Here is a 16666-nt window from a genome sequence, read left to right as displayed (position 1 = left end):
ATTACTAAGGAATGGTAATTCCCACCAGCCACGTTTATATTTCAACACAGAACTGATTAAGGAATCCCCCCATACCTGGGGAGCAGGTGCTCTGCCCAGAAGAGCCTTGGTAGACAATGTTATGGTCTCTCAAAGTAGTTCTTGATTCTGGCTGCACAGCTGCTTGAGTCTAGCATCACACCCACTGAATCAAAATCTTCAAAGGTGGCACTTGGCATCTGTATTTTTTTTTTTTTTTTTTTTAGTTTTTGTATTAGACTTTATTTTTTAGAGCAGTTTTAGGTTCACAGAAAAATTGAACAAACAATACAAAGATTTTGCATGTACCCTATACCCACACAAATGCTTGGGCTCCTCCATTATCAAATCCCCCACAGAGCAGTACGTTTGTTATATAACTAACACATCGTAACCATCCAGTTTACATTCGGGCTCACTCTTGGTGCTAAATATTCTGTGGGTTTGGACAAATGTATGATGCCGTGTCTCCACCACACCGTTACAGTATCCTACAGAATATTTTCACTGTATTTCTGTATTTTTAAAAAGCTCTGGCTAAAGCATTGTGCTATACACCAGGAATTGACACACTGTAAACTGACCATACTTCAGTAAATGTGTGTGTGTGTGTGTAAATTAAAAGCTTAACCAAGGATTCTGACTATGAAGCAAAGCTGACACCCAGGTTGGCAAACAGATCTCCTCTCCCAGAGTAAGACCATCAGCCCTCACACTCCAAGTCCATCACCTTGCACTTTCAGTCTGGCTAGGCAACACCCAATGGAGTAGACTCACCTTTCACTCCTTTCAAAGACCTGGACACAAAAGCCAGGACCCAACCCACTAAATGATACATCAATTGCTCAACATTTCACTTAATATCCTTTTTAAAAAGTGTCAGATACAAAATTGACCTGACAATCTCTAGTAACAACTATACCTGAGAAGATTTCTTTGGGCAAGAAATCACCAGGTAAAAAAACACAAGGCACCTGTTGGACTATAGTTCTTATCACAAACCAGGCCCCATGAAACTATTCTTACGTCTATTGGCCAGGAATGTTTAAAGTACGTTTAAAGAATTTTTTTAACAATTGATCAAAGTGGAAATCAAGTTGTAATGCAGAAGACTCTTAATCACTTAAATATTTACTTTACTATTGTAAAACAGAGACAAACAGGATCTGATACAGAGGGAAAGGTCTTGAGGAGGTTCTTAGCAACAGTAATTTCCTTATACCTCACCACCTGAATTCCTGATTCTTGAATTCAATGACCAGCAACTTATGGGTAATCTGAGGGGAAAAAAATCCATTTCATTTTGAGCTATCTCAGTTTTTAAACACAGATCTGAGGCAACCGTGTTTCCATTTAGCTTGACATTTCCCCCCAAGTATAAGTTTTTCATTCCAGGGACATGACTAACAAACTAAAATAAAACAAGAGACAGAGTGGCAAGGTCTTTGTTAACCAAGAGGAAACAGAGGGGGAAACAGATGAATCTTTGAGTTTGACTTAAAACACATGCAAATGAATTAATTCAACTACATAAGGAGAAAAACAGTGAGGCATCAGAAATGTGGGGGTTCAGAAGCAGGAAAGGCAGGGAGCGTCTGGATGGCTCCCCAAAAGACCACCCTACCAGCAGTGCATCCACCTGATCCAAAGATGCCAAAACCCCGGCCCTCTACCCCACTCACAAACCACTTTCATTTCCTCATCGCCCTTGGCTTCATGAGTGGAATTCTACCACTTGTGATTCTTCAGCGTGAACAGGTTTCTGTTAAAATGCAAATATCTCACAGAAGACCATACAGGTAATCACCCACCCACTGAAAGTCACTCACTCAGACTGCTGATCCTCTCATTACTTAGCTGGGAGATCTGTTACATTTGAGAAATTTGAGGAATTTTGATTCCTGATGGAGAAAAAGTAGGTAGGAAGCATAGGATAGCAGGTGGGGTTTTTTTTTGTATTATACACAGCATTTTTTGTATTATAATACTACAAAAGAGTAACAGGATATCATGGAACTAGGAACAAGAAAGTCTAAGGGGGAAAAGCAGTGAAAAATCAGGAAATGATATGAAAAAAGGGACTTAAAATTTAAACCTGAATTAGAAAAAAATGGGGTAGAAATTCTGTCTTTGTCCACCTGCTCAGAGATTTAGCACCCAGAACTCAGTTCAAAAACTTAATGTATAGACTTTTACAAATCCACTTGGAATTCTAATCATTTGTGCATTCTTTCTATGGGAAAACATATTCTCCAAATAAATAATTTACTGATGTATGATGTGTACATATAACCTATTTATAAGCTGGAAATGTCCTTTCTTCACATATCCAGATGGTCAACTCAAAGCCCTCCTATATTACTTCTATCATAAAATGCAGAGTGACATGTGACATCTACTTGAAATTCAGAATCTTTTCCAATGGAAATAATATTTTTACATGGCAAATGGGTTTCAGACCATTTGTTCCCCTTCCAAACTTCAACCCCCATCCCCAAGCCTATTAGGTCAGTAATATGCCCAAATGTGAATACTAAAGCCCATCATAAGTTTTCCAGCAGAATTTGGAGACGGTTTAACATTTACTGAAAAACCTAAGTAAAATCAACACATGTAGATAGATGAAACAGTCTGACTGCATATTTCAAGCAGAATAGCATTTCCATCCTTTCTTCTATGGTGACCCACTCCTCTTGGCCCAGTTAAACACACATGCAAAATAAAATGGACTATATAGACACCTGCAGGAAATAATGAAGCAAGAAAATGAAAACTAACCAAAAGAATTTGCAAGAAAAACAATGAATAATGTCAAAACAGATGCTACTAAAGCTACCACAGGCACTTCTTTTTATAATAAGATATCCAGAAAACCTCCTGGCAACTTTGATATGTGCTAAATTGAGGAGGAGGCCCACTTCATCCTATCCTAGTGACAAAACAGGCTCCCTGTTGAGATTTTCCTAAGTAGAAAGTGGAATTCTAATTACAGATGGTGGATTGAATACACACATTTAGCTCTGCTCTCTATGGGAGCTCTTCTAAAATGATGTGGTGTGTGGACACATGTGAGCACATGCTCATATTCATTTTCCCTCCGACAAGGGAAAGGAGAAAGAGAATGGAATCGGAGCCAACAAAATTTTGGAAAGCAGACTGGAAAAGGGTGAGTGAGAGAGTCCATGCATTTATTTATATTTGACATTTTCTTTGCAACCTCTCCTATGGGTGGGAGCTCACCTCTTCTTAATGTTTAGCAGAAGTGAAGAGATTAACCAATTTGAACCCCAGTGGTATTCTGGCTTTGCAAGATGGGAGAATTTCTAGTCAAAGCCAAGCCAAGGAAAGCCTGGGCCAAAAAAGGCAACACTGGTCAGGCAAAGCGTGGCTTACTCCTAACAAAGTTTACATTTTACTATGCTGTCCTAGACATATAAGGAAGTAGGCATCCAAGTCTTTTCTTATAACCCCAAATTTCTGCTTGGATTCTACTATTTAACCATTTTCAAAATGTACTAAGCTAGGCATCGCTGAGTTTTCCTAAATGCATCATTTTTCAACGTCTAAGAGTTCCTTTCTCCTCAGTGAAGATTTGCTTACCAACTCCAGCCCATAATAACTTGACACTTCTGCATTTTTATTTATCTAAACCATAAACAGTACTTTATCAACTATCTGCATGTTGTTTCACATGTAAAGTTAATCTCTGAAAGTAAAATCTATCAGCAATTTAAGAAGACAAATTATACCTCATACTTCTTTATCTTCTCAGAAACCAAATCAATATTAGGGGATAAAAATTATTTCTAAACTCACAATATATATTTAAATGAATACTATTTTGAGACCAAAATCATAAAATACCAGGCAAATAATGACTTAACTTTTTTTCTTAAAAATTATATACCATCACTAATGGAGGTATATAATGAAATGAAACAACTTTTAAGAAGCGAAAATCCAAATTCTTTTTGTCTAGCTTTTTCTATCATTCCCTTTAAATAGCAAAACTTGATATAAATCTGTGAAAACTATCACCTCTTAGAAAACAGTGGTGACTAAAACTGTTAGATTAAATAAAGAGGCTGGTATCAAACTTCCAGCCAGACGAGCACACCAAATTGTTCTAAATACCTTCTTCAAAACTTGTTAAGTACCACTTCCATCAAAACTGATTTCAAAAACTGTAAGCAGCAAACTTCTGTAGGCTAGCACATTCTCTGTAAACTATTTGCCTAGAATGAATTTTGACATTTGATTCATACAGGCTGTCTGTGCTACAGAACAGCTTATTAGAGCATCCCTATTCAAATCACTTTAAACTGCTGCCGACAGAAATATGGAAAGAGATCAACAAATATGACAAACAAGATCATAAGACTCAGATTAAGTTTCCTCCATGTCAATAACCAGACAATGCATAAAATCAGACTCAACCTCAAAACAGATCAAAATGGCATATTCTGCAAAGCAGCACGTTATAAAATGTAGTTCAGTTAATAGGGAGGATGGAGCTTTTGTTTTGAGGTTGTCTCTCCAGAGCACAAGAGTTTAAAAAAAAAAAGGTAGAATAATATTCCTAGTCATAAGTTTTCTAACAGAGTTTATGCGAAACTCTGTTGGAAAGCATAACTAAATAAATACAAAAATAGCAATCTGACAGATCATTTCCCAGTGCTTTAATCATTTAGCCACCTTGCATAAAGAATTGTTTTTCTGACTAGTCCAGCGCTTTTTGGGGGCCATTTTTATTATATTCCATTCAATCCCTTTAGGGTCCAAATGTTAGCATATCATATTACAGTGCTGTAAATAGAGATGATAAATTTTGTCCATGTTTCCACGAGGCCGCGGAGTCTGCATCCTGCTGTGGAAGCAGTGGATGGAAAGAATGGTCCCAGCTCGAGCTTCTGTGAAATAGATTAAACAATGCTCACAGGTAAAGGCCAGACTCAAATCTTTGCCCCCTATTCAAGCTCCTGCACACATCGCCAAAGGAATCGGGGGAGGGGAAACAGAGAGGTAGGAAGTTTTGCCAAATACTCTCCTCCCTGATCCTAACAGTTGAGAAATAAAAACTAAGTCAGAAACATCTTGAATTGGCTCAAGAGACGCCTGGAGAAGAGACTGGAAATAAAACCGTAATGAAAACAGAGGGATTCTGGGCAGAATGGGTTTAACAAAAGATACTTTTTTTGTTGTTGGATGACAGAAAAATAAATTACATCTTATCTGATGAACTCAGAAAAGGAGTTAAAAATGTTTAATACTGACTTCTTTTATAGAGTGACAAAAATGTATCTGAACAGATTCTAAAGTACAAATTTTACTCTGAAAAGGACTTTCCCCACCATTTCAAATGTTATTCTTCCTTCAAATAATTTTTATTCCAAAAGAGAAAACTAATTCAAACATCTGGTGCTGGTTCCACTACCACCTTCAGGTTAGAGTAAAAACTTCCTAAGTGGTAAATTCCCATGGTGCTGGCATGTCTGGCGGCATGTGTGGGAAACGGGAGGCAGAGATGGGTGTGGCCTTCAAAATTATGTCAGGGTGGTCACTGAGAGTGAGAAGTTCAAGTTTCAAGCTTTCAAAACCCATTGACACAAGGGCAAAAGAGGCAATCCACAGACTGTGGAACCCAAAGTGGGGAAGGCCAAGGAGAAACCATGTGGTTGAATGCTGACAGCTGAGAAATTAAAACCATATTATACTCTTTAGTTTGCTCAAGAGAAGAGGAACAGTAGAGAAAAAGAGGCAGGGAGTAAGGTATTAATTATATTCTCCTCTCCAAGCCCAGCTGATACCCAGCCAGCCAGCAACCTGACCCGTGGCAGCTCGGATTTGTGTGAAAGAATTGTGAGGCCTTTGGGAGTCCGCTTCCTTCTAGGCTGTGAGATCCTGAAGGGCCAAGACCATACCTTGCCCACTTCTGCATGGCTCTCACACCTGGCAGGTTCACAGCCTTTAAAGAAATTCAATAAATCTTTTCATTTATTTAGGTCCATGAAGTGTTCATACAAGAAGTTAGACTACCCTTTTCTAAGCATTTAAAAAGCAGGGCATTCGGGATTAGCAGATACAAACTATTACATATAAAATAGATAAACAACAAGGTCCTACTGTAGAGCACAGGGGACTATAGTCAATATCCTGTACTAACCTATAGTGAAAAATAATATATTAAAGAATATATATGTATTCCTGAATCACTGTGCTATACATCAGAAACTAACATAATGAAGATAAAATATACTTCAATAAAGAAATCAAATTACCTCTTAAAAAATATAAATATATAAATAAATAAAAAGCAGGGCACCTGTGGGCAGAAGAAGTAATATGAGGGAGTGAGGGACTATATACATACACACACAAATCTTTCTTTTCTAATTGGAGAGGATGGAGCGACAAATTAGGAACATAAACAAGCAAACACAAGCATTTAGCTTAGACAAAGATGAAAATTTTACACACGTACAAGAAAGAGAGAACTAAATCAACAATTAACTTTTCTATGAGAAGTATTATAGGCAAAGCCCTGTGTTAATGCCCTTTTGGGAAGAAAGAAGAAAGTCTTTTTTCACAAGGAACTAACAGTCCAGGTGAAGAAACAATGTAAGCATGAGAAAAATCAAACAACAATACAAGGGCTTAGCCGTTGCTCAACACAACAACACAAGAGACTCTTTCACAGGGCAGCACATGATTAACTGTCAAATTAACGGTGCAAACAAGTTTGGAGGAAGAAAAAACATTCAGAAAGCTGAATTTAAGTTGAGCAAAAAAAGATAGGGAGAAATCGTGCAGATGGGGAAGTCGAAACGGCAGAGATAGTCTGCTCAGAAACCTGAAGAAAGGACAGACAATTCAGTGCTTGATTGGGAGACCAATTTGGCTGGCAGAGGAAAACACAGAAAATCCTATAGCAAAAGAGAGATCAAAAGACAGTCTGAGGTCGTACCTAACAGCATCAAAAGGCATCTGAGGTCATACTTAATAGCATGCCCAGCTAATGAGTATGCTCTGCTCCTGTGAACTCCTCATGGTCTGTAAGCTGGACCAAAGTATTCAACCCTAGGCATAGCATGGTAGCCTTCTCCCAGTAAGTAAATAAAAATTCAGTTACTGTATAGAATTATTACCTTAAATTCCTTTTTTGAGCTAAAGGATAAATGGACAGTTAGCCAGAGACATTCCATCTGGACCTATGTCACTGGAATTTTAAACTGCATATAATATATGCCAATTAAATTGTTTATAGTTCTCTTTAAATCATATTTAAATCTAACACTATTTTATGGGAGTCTGGAGAGAGCCACAACGACCAGATCCTCTGCAAGAATGCAGATAGTTAAAATCAGTTAACCAGTAAACCTAGTAAGGGTCAATTATGGAAGTCTGAAAGAACAGCCTTGGAGGGTGACAGTAGACAACCAAGTAAATACATAAAACACACTCAAAAGCCGTAAGAGCAAGTTGGATTTCTGAGGCCAGTGTTATAGACAAGAAAGGCAAGAAAGACCTTGACACATTCTACTGTTTGATAAATACTTTTATCATCAGAACACTGACGAAGAGAGCCTACATTCTGATAGCCTTATTCACAGCACTGAGAAAAATGGTCCTGACATTCCTGTGTGGGCAGGAACAATGCCCTCAATTCTCAGACAAAATCAACACGTGGGAACAACTTTCAGATGCCAGAGGAAAATGTGAGCAACTCTAACTTCAAATGCACATTCACTCGTGCTTCCCAAGTCTTACAGGAACTTTCACATTTATTTGCAGACTTTAAAATATACATATACAGACTTATCAGCTGCAGTAAAGCCAGTTCAGTTCCAGAAATAGAGGAAGCAAATATTTTCATTCTTACTTTGCAATCTGAGAATAGAAGAAAAAGAGGAAGCGACTTCCCCAAGACATCCAGAGAGTCAAAAGAAAAATAAACATAGATCTCCTGACTTTAAATCCATGGCTCCAACTGTATTTTCCGTTAGAGGAAAGAGCCCTGCTGTTTTAACACACTGAGTATGTAAATGACTTCAGTGGCGACATCACAAGAGTCCTCCTATAGTGGAGTCTCTGGAATAAGCATGCAGAATTCAGGAGACTCCCGAAAATTCTTTACAGTTAAAATCTGGCACCAAAGGAGCTTGTCACATACCATTAAATATCTCAATGAGATACAAATAGATAGAGATCAGAGAATAGAAATTATAAATTTTCTTCACTAAATAATAGTAATCTTCAAATTAAAGTTTTTTTTTAATGTTTGAGATTTCAGTTTCTTATCAAGAGATGATAAATTAGTATAAAATGGAAGTCACAATTTTCACTAACTTCAATGAAATAATACTTTACACAAGGTTTGGAACAAATGCACAAAGACAGACTCGGCCTTGCGTCAAAAATAACGCATGGCTTAGCAATAAGCCTAGTGTTAGTTATATAAGCCAAAAATAACATTAATTAAAGTCAAGCATTTCCATATTTTTTTTACTTAATTACATTCATTCTCTAAAAATGCACTGTTATCCAATATTTATGCTCATAAATATTGTGTGTGAAGCATTTTTATCCACTTAATATTAATATACACTCTTTCCACGAAAGAATGCAGACTCCAAAGATAACAATTAGTTTTTGAAAATGGTGCTGCCTTGGCTCCGTGGGCAGTCTTCTCCACTTAATTCCTGAGGTTCAAGAATAGGCTCATAATGGCCCACAGGAGAAAGAATGTAGAAACAGAGAGCCAGAAAAGGGCGGGGTGGGGAGGGGAACACAGATGGACATACGGAGATCGATCTAGCTATTTTAAGGGAGTAGTCTGTGAAACAGAGACATCAGGACACCAAACAAACAAAAATATTCGCAAGAATTATGTTTTAAGAAAATCATTTAGTTAATACAGTAACACTGACATTAAATGGTTTAAAAGGGGTGCTATTGTTGCACCAAGCCTGTTTTATCTGTCAGACCAAATGTTACTGACAGATAAACAGGAAACCGCCCAACTTTCCCTAATCATATTGATAAAGTCATATCTATAAAGACCACTTGTGTGCATCATAACCAACGCAGTGAATAAAGAAGCCCCCTTAAACGCCTGCAGCCATGTCTTAGTATCTAAATAGCATTCTTGATCTTGTTAGGTCTTATATACTAATAACTTTACATCCTCTGGTCCATTTCTTCCCAGCTCCTTTTTGCTCTATCAATCAGTTTTAAGTGTCCCACCCTGGCATGTGTGGCCTTCTAGAACCTCTTCCTGCTCTATAAGGTCCATTAAGTCAGGCTGTCCCAGCTCCTCGAGATTTTCTGCACAGGCCATGCTCCTCTCTGTTGTAGGTGCTCTGAGTGAAGACATGTAGGCCCCCTTCAGTGGGCATGCTATAATCTAAAGGTCTAACTGAAAATTAGATACATGTACATACAAAAAGACAAAAAGCAAACAATAACTATAAACATCTACGAAGCCATGCTAGACATACTTATAATCTTTGATGACAGTGAACAGATGGAAACAAATCTAATCTCCCCAACCAAATAAAGTAAAAGTATTTCCTACAGTGTATTCATTTCCTTTAGTGCTTGCAAGTTCGTTAACAGCGACAGTTTCCTACAACATACTTCCCCACCCCAAGTAGTCCTCAGACACCAACTTCCGGTGTGGGGCTACAGAACGACAGATATGCAGCATCAGCATGTCACCCGATGTGTCTAAGGTCAGCGCTGAAACTGGGAAACAGGAGCATGCTCAAACCATGTGATGGCTGTCATTCAGGCTCTGCTCAAAAGAGGAAGTGAGAGCAGTCTGTTCAGTATCAGACCCATTCCAATGACACTAAGCAAGCACTCAGAGAACCCAGATGCAAAGAACTGGATAAAAGAAAAATTAATCAAAAGAGGGAATGACACTTCTAAGGTCTGCATTGTTACAACAGCTATTATGACACTGATGAATTACGGCCTATAATCAGATATGGTCACTGCCTAGAATTCCAGTGAACTGTTGGTACATAAAATCTGCTGTGGGATCACATCACTAACGTCTACTCAAATTTCGTTTTGCTTTGTATTTGACAGGGAAAAAGAAATGTTTACTCAACACATAAGCTACAAGCTTATTTCAAATTCAGCTACTCTCCTCAAAAATTTGTTCTTGTAACGGTACATTTACTAATCACTTACTAGCTAAAAGATACTCTGTAAATTAACAGTCATTGAAATAAAGACTCCTCTGCTTCCCCAACCAATTTAAGCCTTGGTGAATTAAAGAACAACACTGCTGCTTTCAACTTTGAATACTTTCTAAACTCTGCTCAAAAGATCTATTTAAAAAATGACTCGATTTTGCATATATCATAGAAGAGGGACTCGTCACACATGTAAGAAATTGCTTTATTTTGTACCATTCCAAAATGAGACTGGATGATGAATATATGTGTGCTAAACAAGATGGGGAAAGGAGGAGGGAGGCACAGTGATCAGTATTAGACTTTACTGAGTCAGGTGTGTCTGTGAAACACCAAAGATCACTCCTGAATAAAAGTAAAGGGGAAAACGGGAAATAAATTCAAGTAAACAAAGAAAAATAAGACAACCCAAAATCATATATTTCAGTTATCATCTGAAATAAATGACCTAAATTCACCAGTGAAAAGACAGAATCCTCAAATGGGATTAAGAAACATGTCCCCTCAAAGCCATAAGAATACAATGTTTAAAAGCAAAAAAAGGGGAGGACATAGTTCAGTTGGCAGAGCACATGCTTAGGATGTACGAGGTCCTGGGTTCAATCCCCAGTACCTCCATTAAAAAAATAAACAATAAATAAACAAACAAATAAACCTAAATACCTCCCCCCTAAAAAAGACATAAAAAAAGAACAAAAAAAAATTTTTTTAAGGAAAAAAAAAAGGAAGAAGAGGTAAAAATAGAAGTCCAGACAGTCCTTCGCAAAATAAAGCTAGTATGGAAATATTAATATTAAATAAATGTTAAGGTATCATATGATGGTAAAAAGGGAAAGTCTAAGAATATACAATTCTGCACAGGTATGTATCTAACAATCTAGCCTCAAATTTTATAAAGTATACACTTACAGAAATACAAAGAAACTCCTAAATCAACCATTATAGAGACTTTAACACACACCCCTAGGCAGTTAATTACTATGCAGACATCCTGACCCATATAATTAATAAGTCTGATCAAGAGGACAAACTGGAAACCTGTGGCAACAATGAAAGGATAATACACTTTTCCAAACTCAAAAGAACTACTATAAAAATTGACTACACATTAGGCTACAAAGCAAGCCTTAACAAATACAACAGAATCTTTTACTTAGACCACATTCTAACCACAATGTAATAAAACAGGAAATCTGAACAAAAGAAAAATGTCCTCTCCCCACAAGACATGTATACATATATTCACCCACAAACACAGACACACTCTGGAAATTTAAAAACACACTAATAAAAACTTCAGTGGTCAAAAATGACCCATAATGGGCTTGAGAAAATATTAAGAACTGAATGACAATTAAAAGCACAGTATTTCAAAACTTGTGCACTGAACAAGAGGCACATGAAGGGAAATTACAGCCATGAAAGCATAAAGCATACATCTTTTTCCCAAGTATTCAACTCAAGAAATTAGCAAAAAGATAGAATCCCAAGGAGAAAATAAAGAACAAAATATTACAAAATATAAATCAAATAAAACCAAGCTTTTTCTTTGAAAGAAAAGATTAAAATGGTTAACTCTGCAGCAAGAATGATGAAGAAAAAGTAAATAACACAACAAATGAAGTTAAAATCAAATATACAAGATAAGAATACTATGAAAAACTTCATACCAATAGATTTGTCAAATAAGATGAAAAGGGCAGTTTCCACTAAAAATATGAATTACTCAAACTGATTCAAGAAAAACCAGAAACACACTGTAAGAAAATCAGATGACTAAAAATTTAAAAATACCCCCAACCTTATTTTTCCCACAAAAAAGGCCACCAGCCCAAGACAGTTTTAAAGGCAACTTCTACCAGGATCTCCAAAGAATAGTTAAATCTCTAATTTATCCAAACTTATCCAGAGAATATTAACAGGTAAGCAACTTTATGAGGCTAGACTATAACCCAGAAAACAAAGTGATGAAGACAACTTGATAAAAGAAAATTTAAAACAATATATGAAAAAATCCTAGATTAAAAATGAAAAATCAATGCCAAATCATCATGAACAAGTAGTATTTATATTAGGAATTCAAAGATGGCTTAACGTTAGAAAACATTAATATAAATTCATTAACCGATTAGAAAAACATGATCCTCTCAGTTGCTGCAGAAAATACATTAGATAAAATTCACTACCTATTCATGTCTTCCACCACCTATTTATGAAACTGTCTAGTTTAGTCTTAGAAACTAGGAAAGGAATATCCTTGAGGGGAGGGTATAGCTCAGTGGTAGAGAGTGTGCTTAGTATGCATGAGGTCCTGGGTTCAATTCCCAGTACTTCCATCAAAATAAGTAAATAAATAAACCTAACTACCCCCCCCAAAGAAACAAAAAAATAAATAAAGTTATGTAAGTTATCCTTAAATTAGTTCTCAAAATCTAGACTCCCTAACTTTGAGGATAGATAGTAAAAATAAGGAACATGTGGTCACATAGACTGGGCCTGAGTCAAGTTCAGAACACCACTCTATTGTTTTCTTATTGTCCCCCTCCCCCTGCTACTGAGACGCACAGTATTCTCTGTCTCTCTCTCAGAGGTTTAAGGATTTTTAATCATCTTTTGCCACTCCTTTTCTTAAAACAACTAAAATATCAGAATAGTTAAAACTAAGTAAAATAAAGTTCTGTATAACTAATCCAAAGATAAAGGTAAGGACCATGAAGCACTCATCTTAGTAGTTCAGTGGTCAAGTTCATGACCTTCACAAATTGCCAGGGCTAGAGTCCTGGTTCAACCACTAACTAGTGATGAAAAGTTTAACCTCTCTAAGCCTTACATTCTCCATTTTAAGAGTGGGAATACTCATAATAATACCTGCCTGATATAGAGTTTTACAAGTATTATTTGAGATAATCCATTCAAAGCTCTTCATACAGTTCTTCAGTAAAATTAGCTATTAGTATGTCATGTAAATAAAGTAATTTAGCTATGAAAAGCAACAGACACTTTGGTCATAAAATTATAAGGCATTAAACGCTTTTAAAAAATTACATTGGCTTCAGTCAGCATCAGTGCTAATCAATTATATGCTTGGCAAATCAAGACTGTTTTTCAATTAAATGAAACTAAATAAATGAGCTACACTTTAAATCATTATCTGTCTCAGGAAGAAAACACCCGGGGTTAAACTGCTGAAATTCCATTACCCTGAAATGTCAATCCAGTGCAATGTTTCTTTCTTCAAGTGAAAAGAAACACTTATAGTCATGAGTAATACTCAATTTAATGTCTACTTAAATCCAGAACAGACCCCAGCCAATACATGTGACCAGTGCTGACGGGCAGATCAAGGGCCCTGCTTACCCCTAAGGGTCAGGGACTATTGTTTCTATGTTTTCTTGTTTTTTAATGCAAAACTGCGACAAACTAGCTTATAGGAACACAAAATATGCTCATTGTGTCAGACCACAAACAAAGGCAGAAGGTACTTATGCTTCATCCCACACATCAAGAGAGCTCTCCAGTCAGCTCCCTGCCTCACCTCCAGGCCACAGGTGTACTCGGTGCCATCCAGGAGGGTCACTTTACACTGGACGGTTTTGGTCTTCTTGGGGGCTTTCTGAGAGGCCTTCTCTGCCTTTAGCTCATTGGTCTGCACTTCCTTTGTCTCTCTTTTTGCTGCTTCATCCAGTTTGTCCTCTTGTATTTCCTTTACCTTCTCCTCTTCTCTCTCCTTACTTACTGCTTCAACAGGCTGTTAAGGAAAAAAAGAAATTAAGTTCATACTAAAGCTGATCGATTTGCAGAAGACAAGACATTAAAAGGAAAATCTTTAATAAGAACTGTGATTGTTATAAACACCGTAAGCCTAAGATTTTTTTTTTTTAATCTAAGGTCCTGTTCCAGGGTCCCATCCAGGACACCACATTACATGTAGCTGTCACGTTTTCTTGGGCTCTGCTCGGTCGTGAGGGCTTCTCAAACTTTCCCAATTATTTTTTTAAGTTTCTCTCTTTATTTAACACTTTTTTAAAAATTAAATTCTTTTCTGTGAGGGGTGGGTAATTAGGTTTATTCATTTATATAATGGAGGCACCGGGGATTGAACCCAGAACCTCGTGCATGCTAAGCACAAGCTCTACCACTGATCTATACCCTCCCCCTAAGCTTAAGATTTTAAAAGACTTCAAAACTTTGCTAGAAAGAATATTTCCCCACATCTTCTTTTCCCCAATCCACTGCCAGGTTTCTCCTTTTGCCAATTTGGTAATTTCAGCATGAAATGAGTAAAAAGAAACTATGTCCCAACAACAACAATTTAAATATCATCTCAAATAATAAAATTTCTAACTATAATTTCATACCATGGCAAAACCTAGGCTTCATTAGGCAACCAAAATGCACACACATACAAATCTGCTTCCTCCTAGCCACTGAACATTTAAATAAATCAAGTCAAAGATATAAAGGTGCACCGTCTTTAAAAGGAGAGGTGGTGGGACTCTGAGAGGTCCTGCCTAACCCTAAAGTGAATAGACATGAATTTTCTATGATCTGCGTATCTAGGGGATTTTTTCTTGCTTTATTATTTTAGAAAAGTTTTAAAAGGAATAATAGAAGGCTGTGGTAGACCCTCCAAGACCCATATTCCAGATATAGCAAGCCAAGGTTGTATCTTAATTCAACAAATCTAGAAATGATTCAAAACAAACTAATCCTTTTTGTTAACATGGTTATGCCAAAGAGCTTTCATTTCCAGACAGTCACTTCTCAAACATACCTGTGTCTCCAGACCGCTCACTGAAGGTTTCTCTTCCTTGACATCAGCCTTCATCTCCTGTTGTTTTCTCTGAGCTGTCTTGTCAGCATCACCCTTAGCCAGCTGTTCTTCTTCGGGAAGAGATTCCTCTTTATCTAAAACCTGCTCTTCCACGACAGCCTGGGAAGGCTCTTTTCTATCTCCTCCGTCTTTGGCCACGACTAAGTCATAGGACTTTTGTTTCTTAAGCCATGGGGGGATGAACCGAGAAACCCCCCTGCTCGCAGAGGGACCTTTCACTTTCTTCTTCTGGGGGCGTGTGCTGCTTTGGCTTTCAGCTGTAGGAGATGACTGGGGACCTTTCTCCTCCTCTAGATCAGACGGCTGATTCTGCTGATTTTCTGCTACTTCTTTAGGTTTCTCCTTGGTTGCATCTGCTAACTGGTCAGATTCATTCTTCACTTCAGATGTGGCGCCCACTTCGGTAGTCATGGTCACAGCTTATACTATAAACAAAACAAAATCACCAAAAGTTATTTTACAAACTCTTCCAGTTTTGGTTTGGAGGCATGGGGCAGGGTGAGGAAGGGTGGGAAGGGGAATGGCAGAGAGATGAGAGGAGAAAACAAAGAAGAAGAAGGTTCACAAGCACAAGAGAAGATGGAGACTGCTACCCTCAATGTTTAGAATTCTCTATCAGAATCAAAGAACCAAAACTAGCATCACAATAGGATTAACTCTAGTTCTGTAGAGGGGGAGGGTAGAGCTCAGTGGTAAGAGTACAGGCTTAGCTTGCAGGAGGTCCTGGGTTCAAGCCCCAGTACCTCCATTAAAATCTATCAATCAAATTATCTCCTCCAAAAGAAATAATGAAAAAGAAAAAAGCTCTGATTCTGTACAGATAAAAATTTAAATCATCAAAAGCTCTAAAAGTGATTAGTTTTATTTGATTGCATCTAGCTAAATAATAATTCACCCCCCAAAATTCATTTTTTAAGGAAAATGACTTTTCTCTATACTTGGTATTCCTTATACTATGATATGAAAATGTTATTGATAATGTTACAAAATTCCAAGACACATTTCACTGTAATTCCACACATTAAAACCAACCTATACAAAACTGCTAGGTATTATAAAAATGAATTTTAAGTGTTCAGTGCTTAACTGCAAGAAAATTAAATCTGGAACAAAAATGACTTCTTTGTTGTGTCACTATTAAATCCCATAATTCACCAACACTGTTCCAATGCAAACATTAGTCTTCAAAGAAAGGAACTAAAACTATAATTAAAACACCAAATCTCTATCCCACCCAACCTCATACACAATTTTCTTGGTATTTGTGATTATAAGAAAAGTGTCTAGGGATTCCTAACCTGAACCAAATGAAGCCATCATAGGTGGGGAAAAATGAATCTCATGATTGACTCTATCACAACTAATGAAAACTAAATCAAAATTAAATCTGAAAGTAACAGGTTGTCTAAATTTTATACAAGCAAAGAAGGACTTTAAATAAAAACAACAGGCAGGCAATGAAAAGATACTCAACATAGTTAATTATCAGAGAAATGCAAATTAAAACCACAAGGAGATATCACTTCACACCTGTCAGAATGGCTATCTTCAAAAAGAACACAAAAAACAAACATTGGTGAGGATGTGGAAAAAAGGGAACCCTTATACATTT

At 37.1% G+C, this 16666-nt stretch overlaps 1 protein-coding gene across 11 annotated transcripts in view; it reads right to left on the bottom strand.

The window, feature by feature from the left end:
• The window catches only part of EPB41L2 (erythrocyte membrane protein band 4.1 like 2), a 196091-nt gene that overhangs the window by 90835 nt on the left and 88590 nt on the right, over positions 1-16666 (bottom strand). For all 11 annotated transcript variants that reach the window (XM_074368369.1, XM_074368372.1, XM_074368373.1 and 8 more), the window contains 2 exons: positions 14995-15479; positions 13756-13968 (listed from right to left, as the gene is read on the bottom strand). In XM_074368369.1, the coding sequence (XP_074224470.1) occupies positions 13756-13968; positions 14995-15465 (684 nt within the window). In that variant the 5' untranslated portion in view covers positions 15466-15479. The remainder of the gene's footprint in view (positions 1-13755; positions 13969-14994; positions 15480-16666) is intronic.

Source organism: Camelus bactrianus, chromosome 8, assembly GCF_048773025.1.
Source record: "Camelus bactrianus isolate YW-2024 breed Bactrian camel chromosome 8, ASM4877302v1, whole genome shotgun sequence".
NCBI classification, from domain to species: Eukaryota; Metazoa; Chordata; class Mammalia; order Artiodactyla; family Camelidae; genus Camelus; species Camelus bactrianus.
The sequence above is the reverse complement of the archived record's forward strand: the minus strand, read 5'-3'. Positions and strand labels throughout refer to the sequence as shown.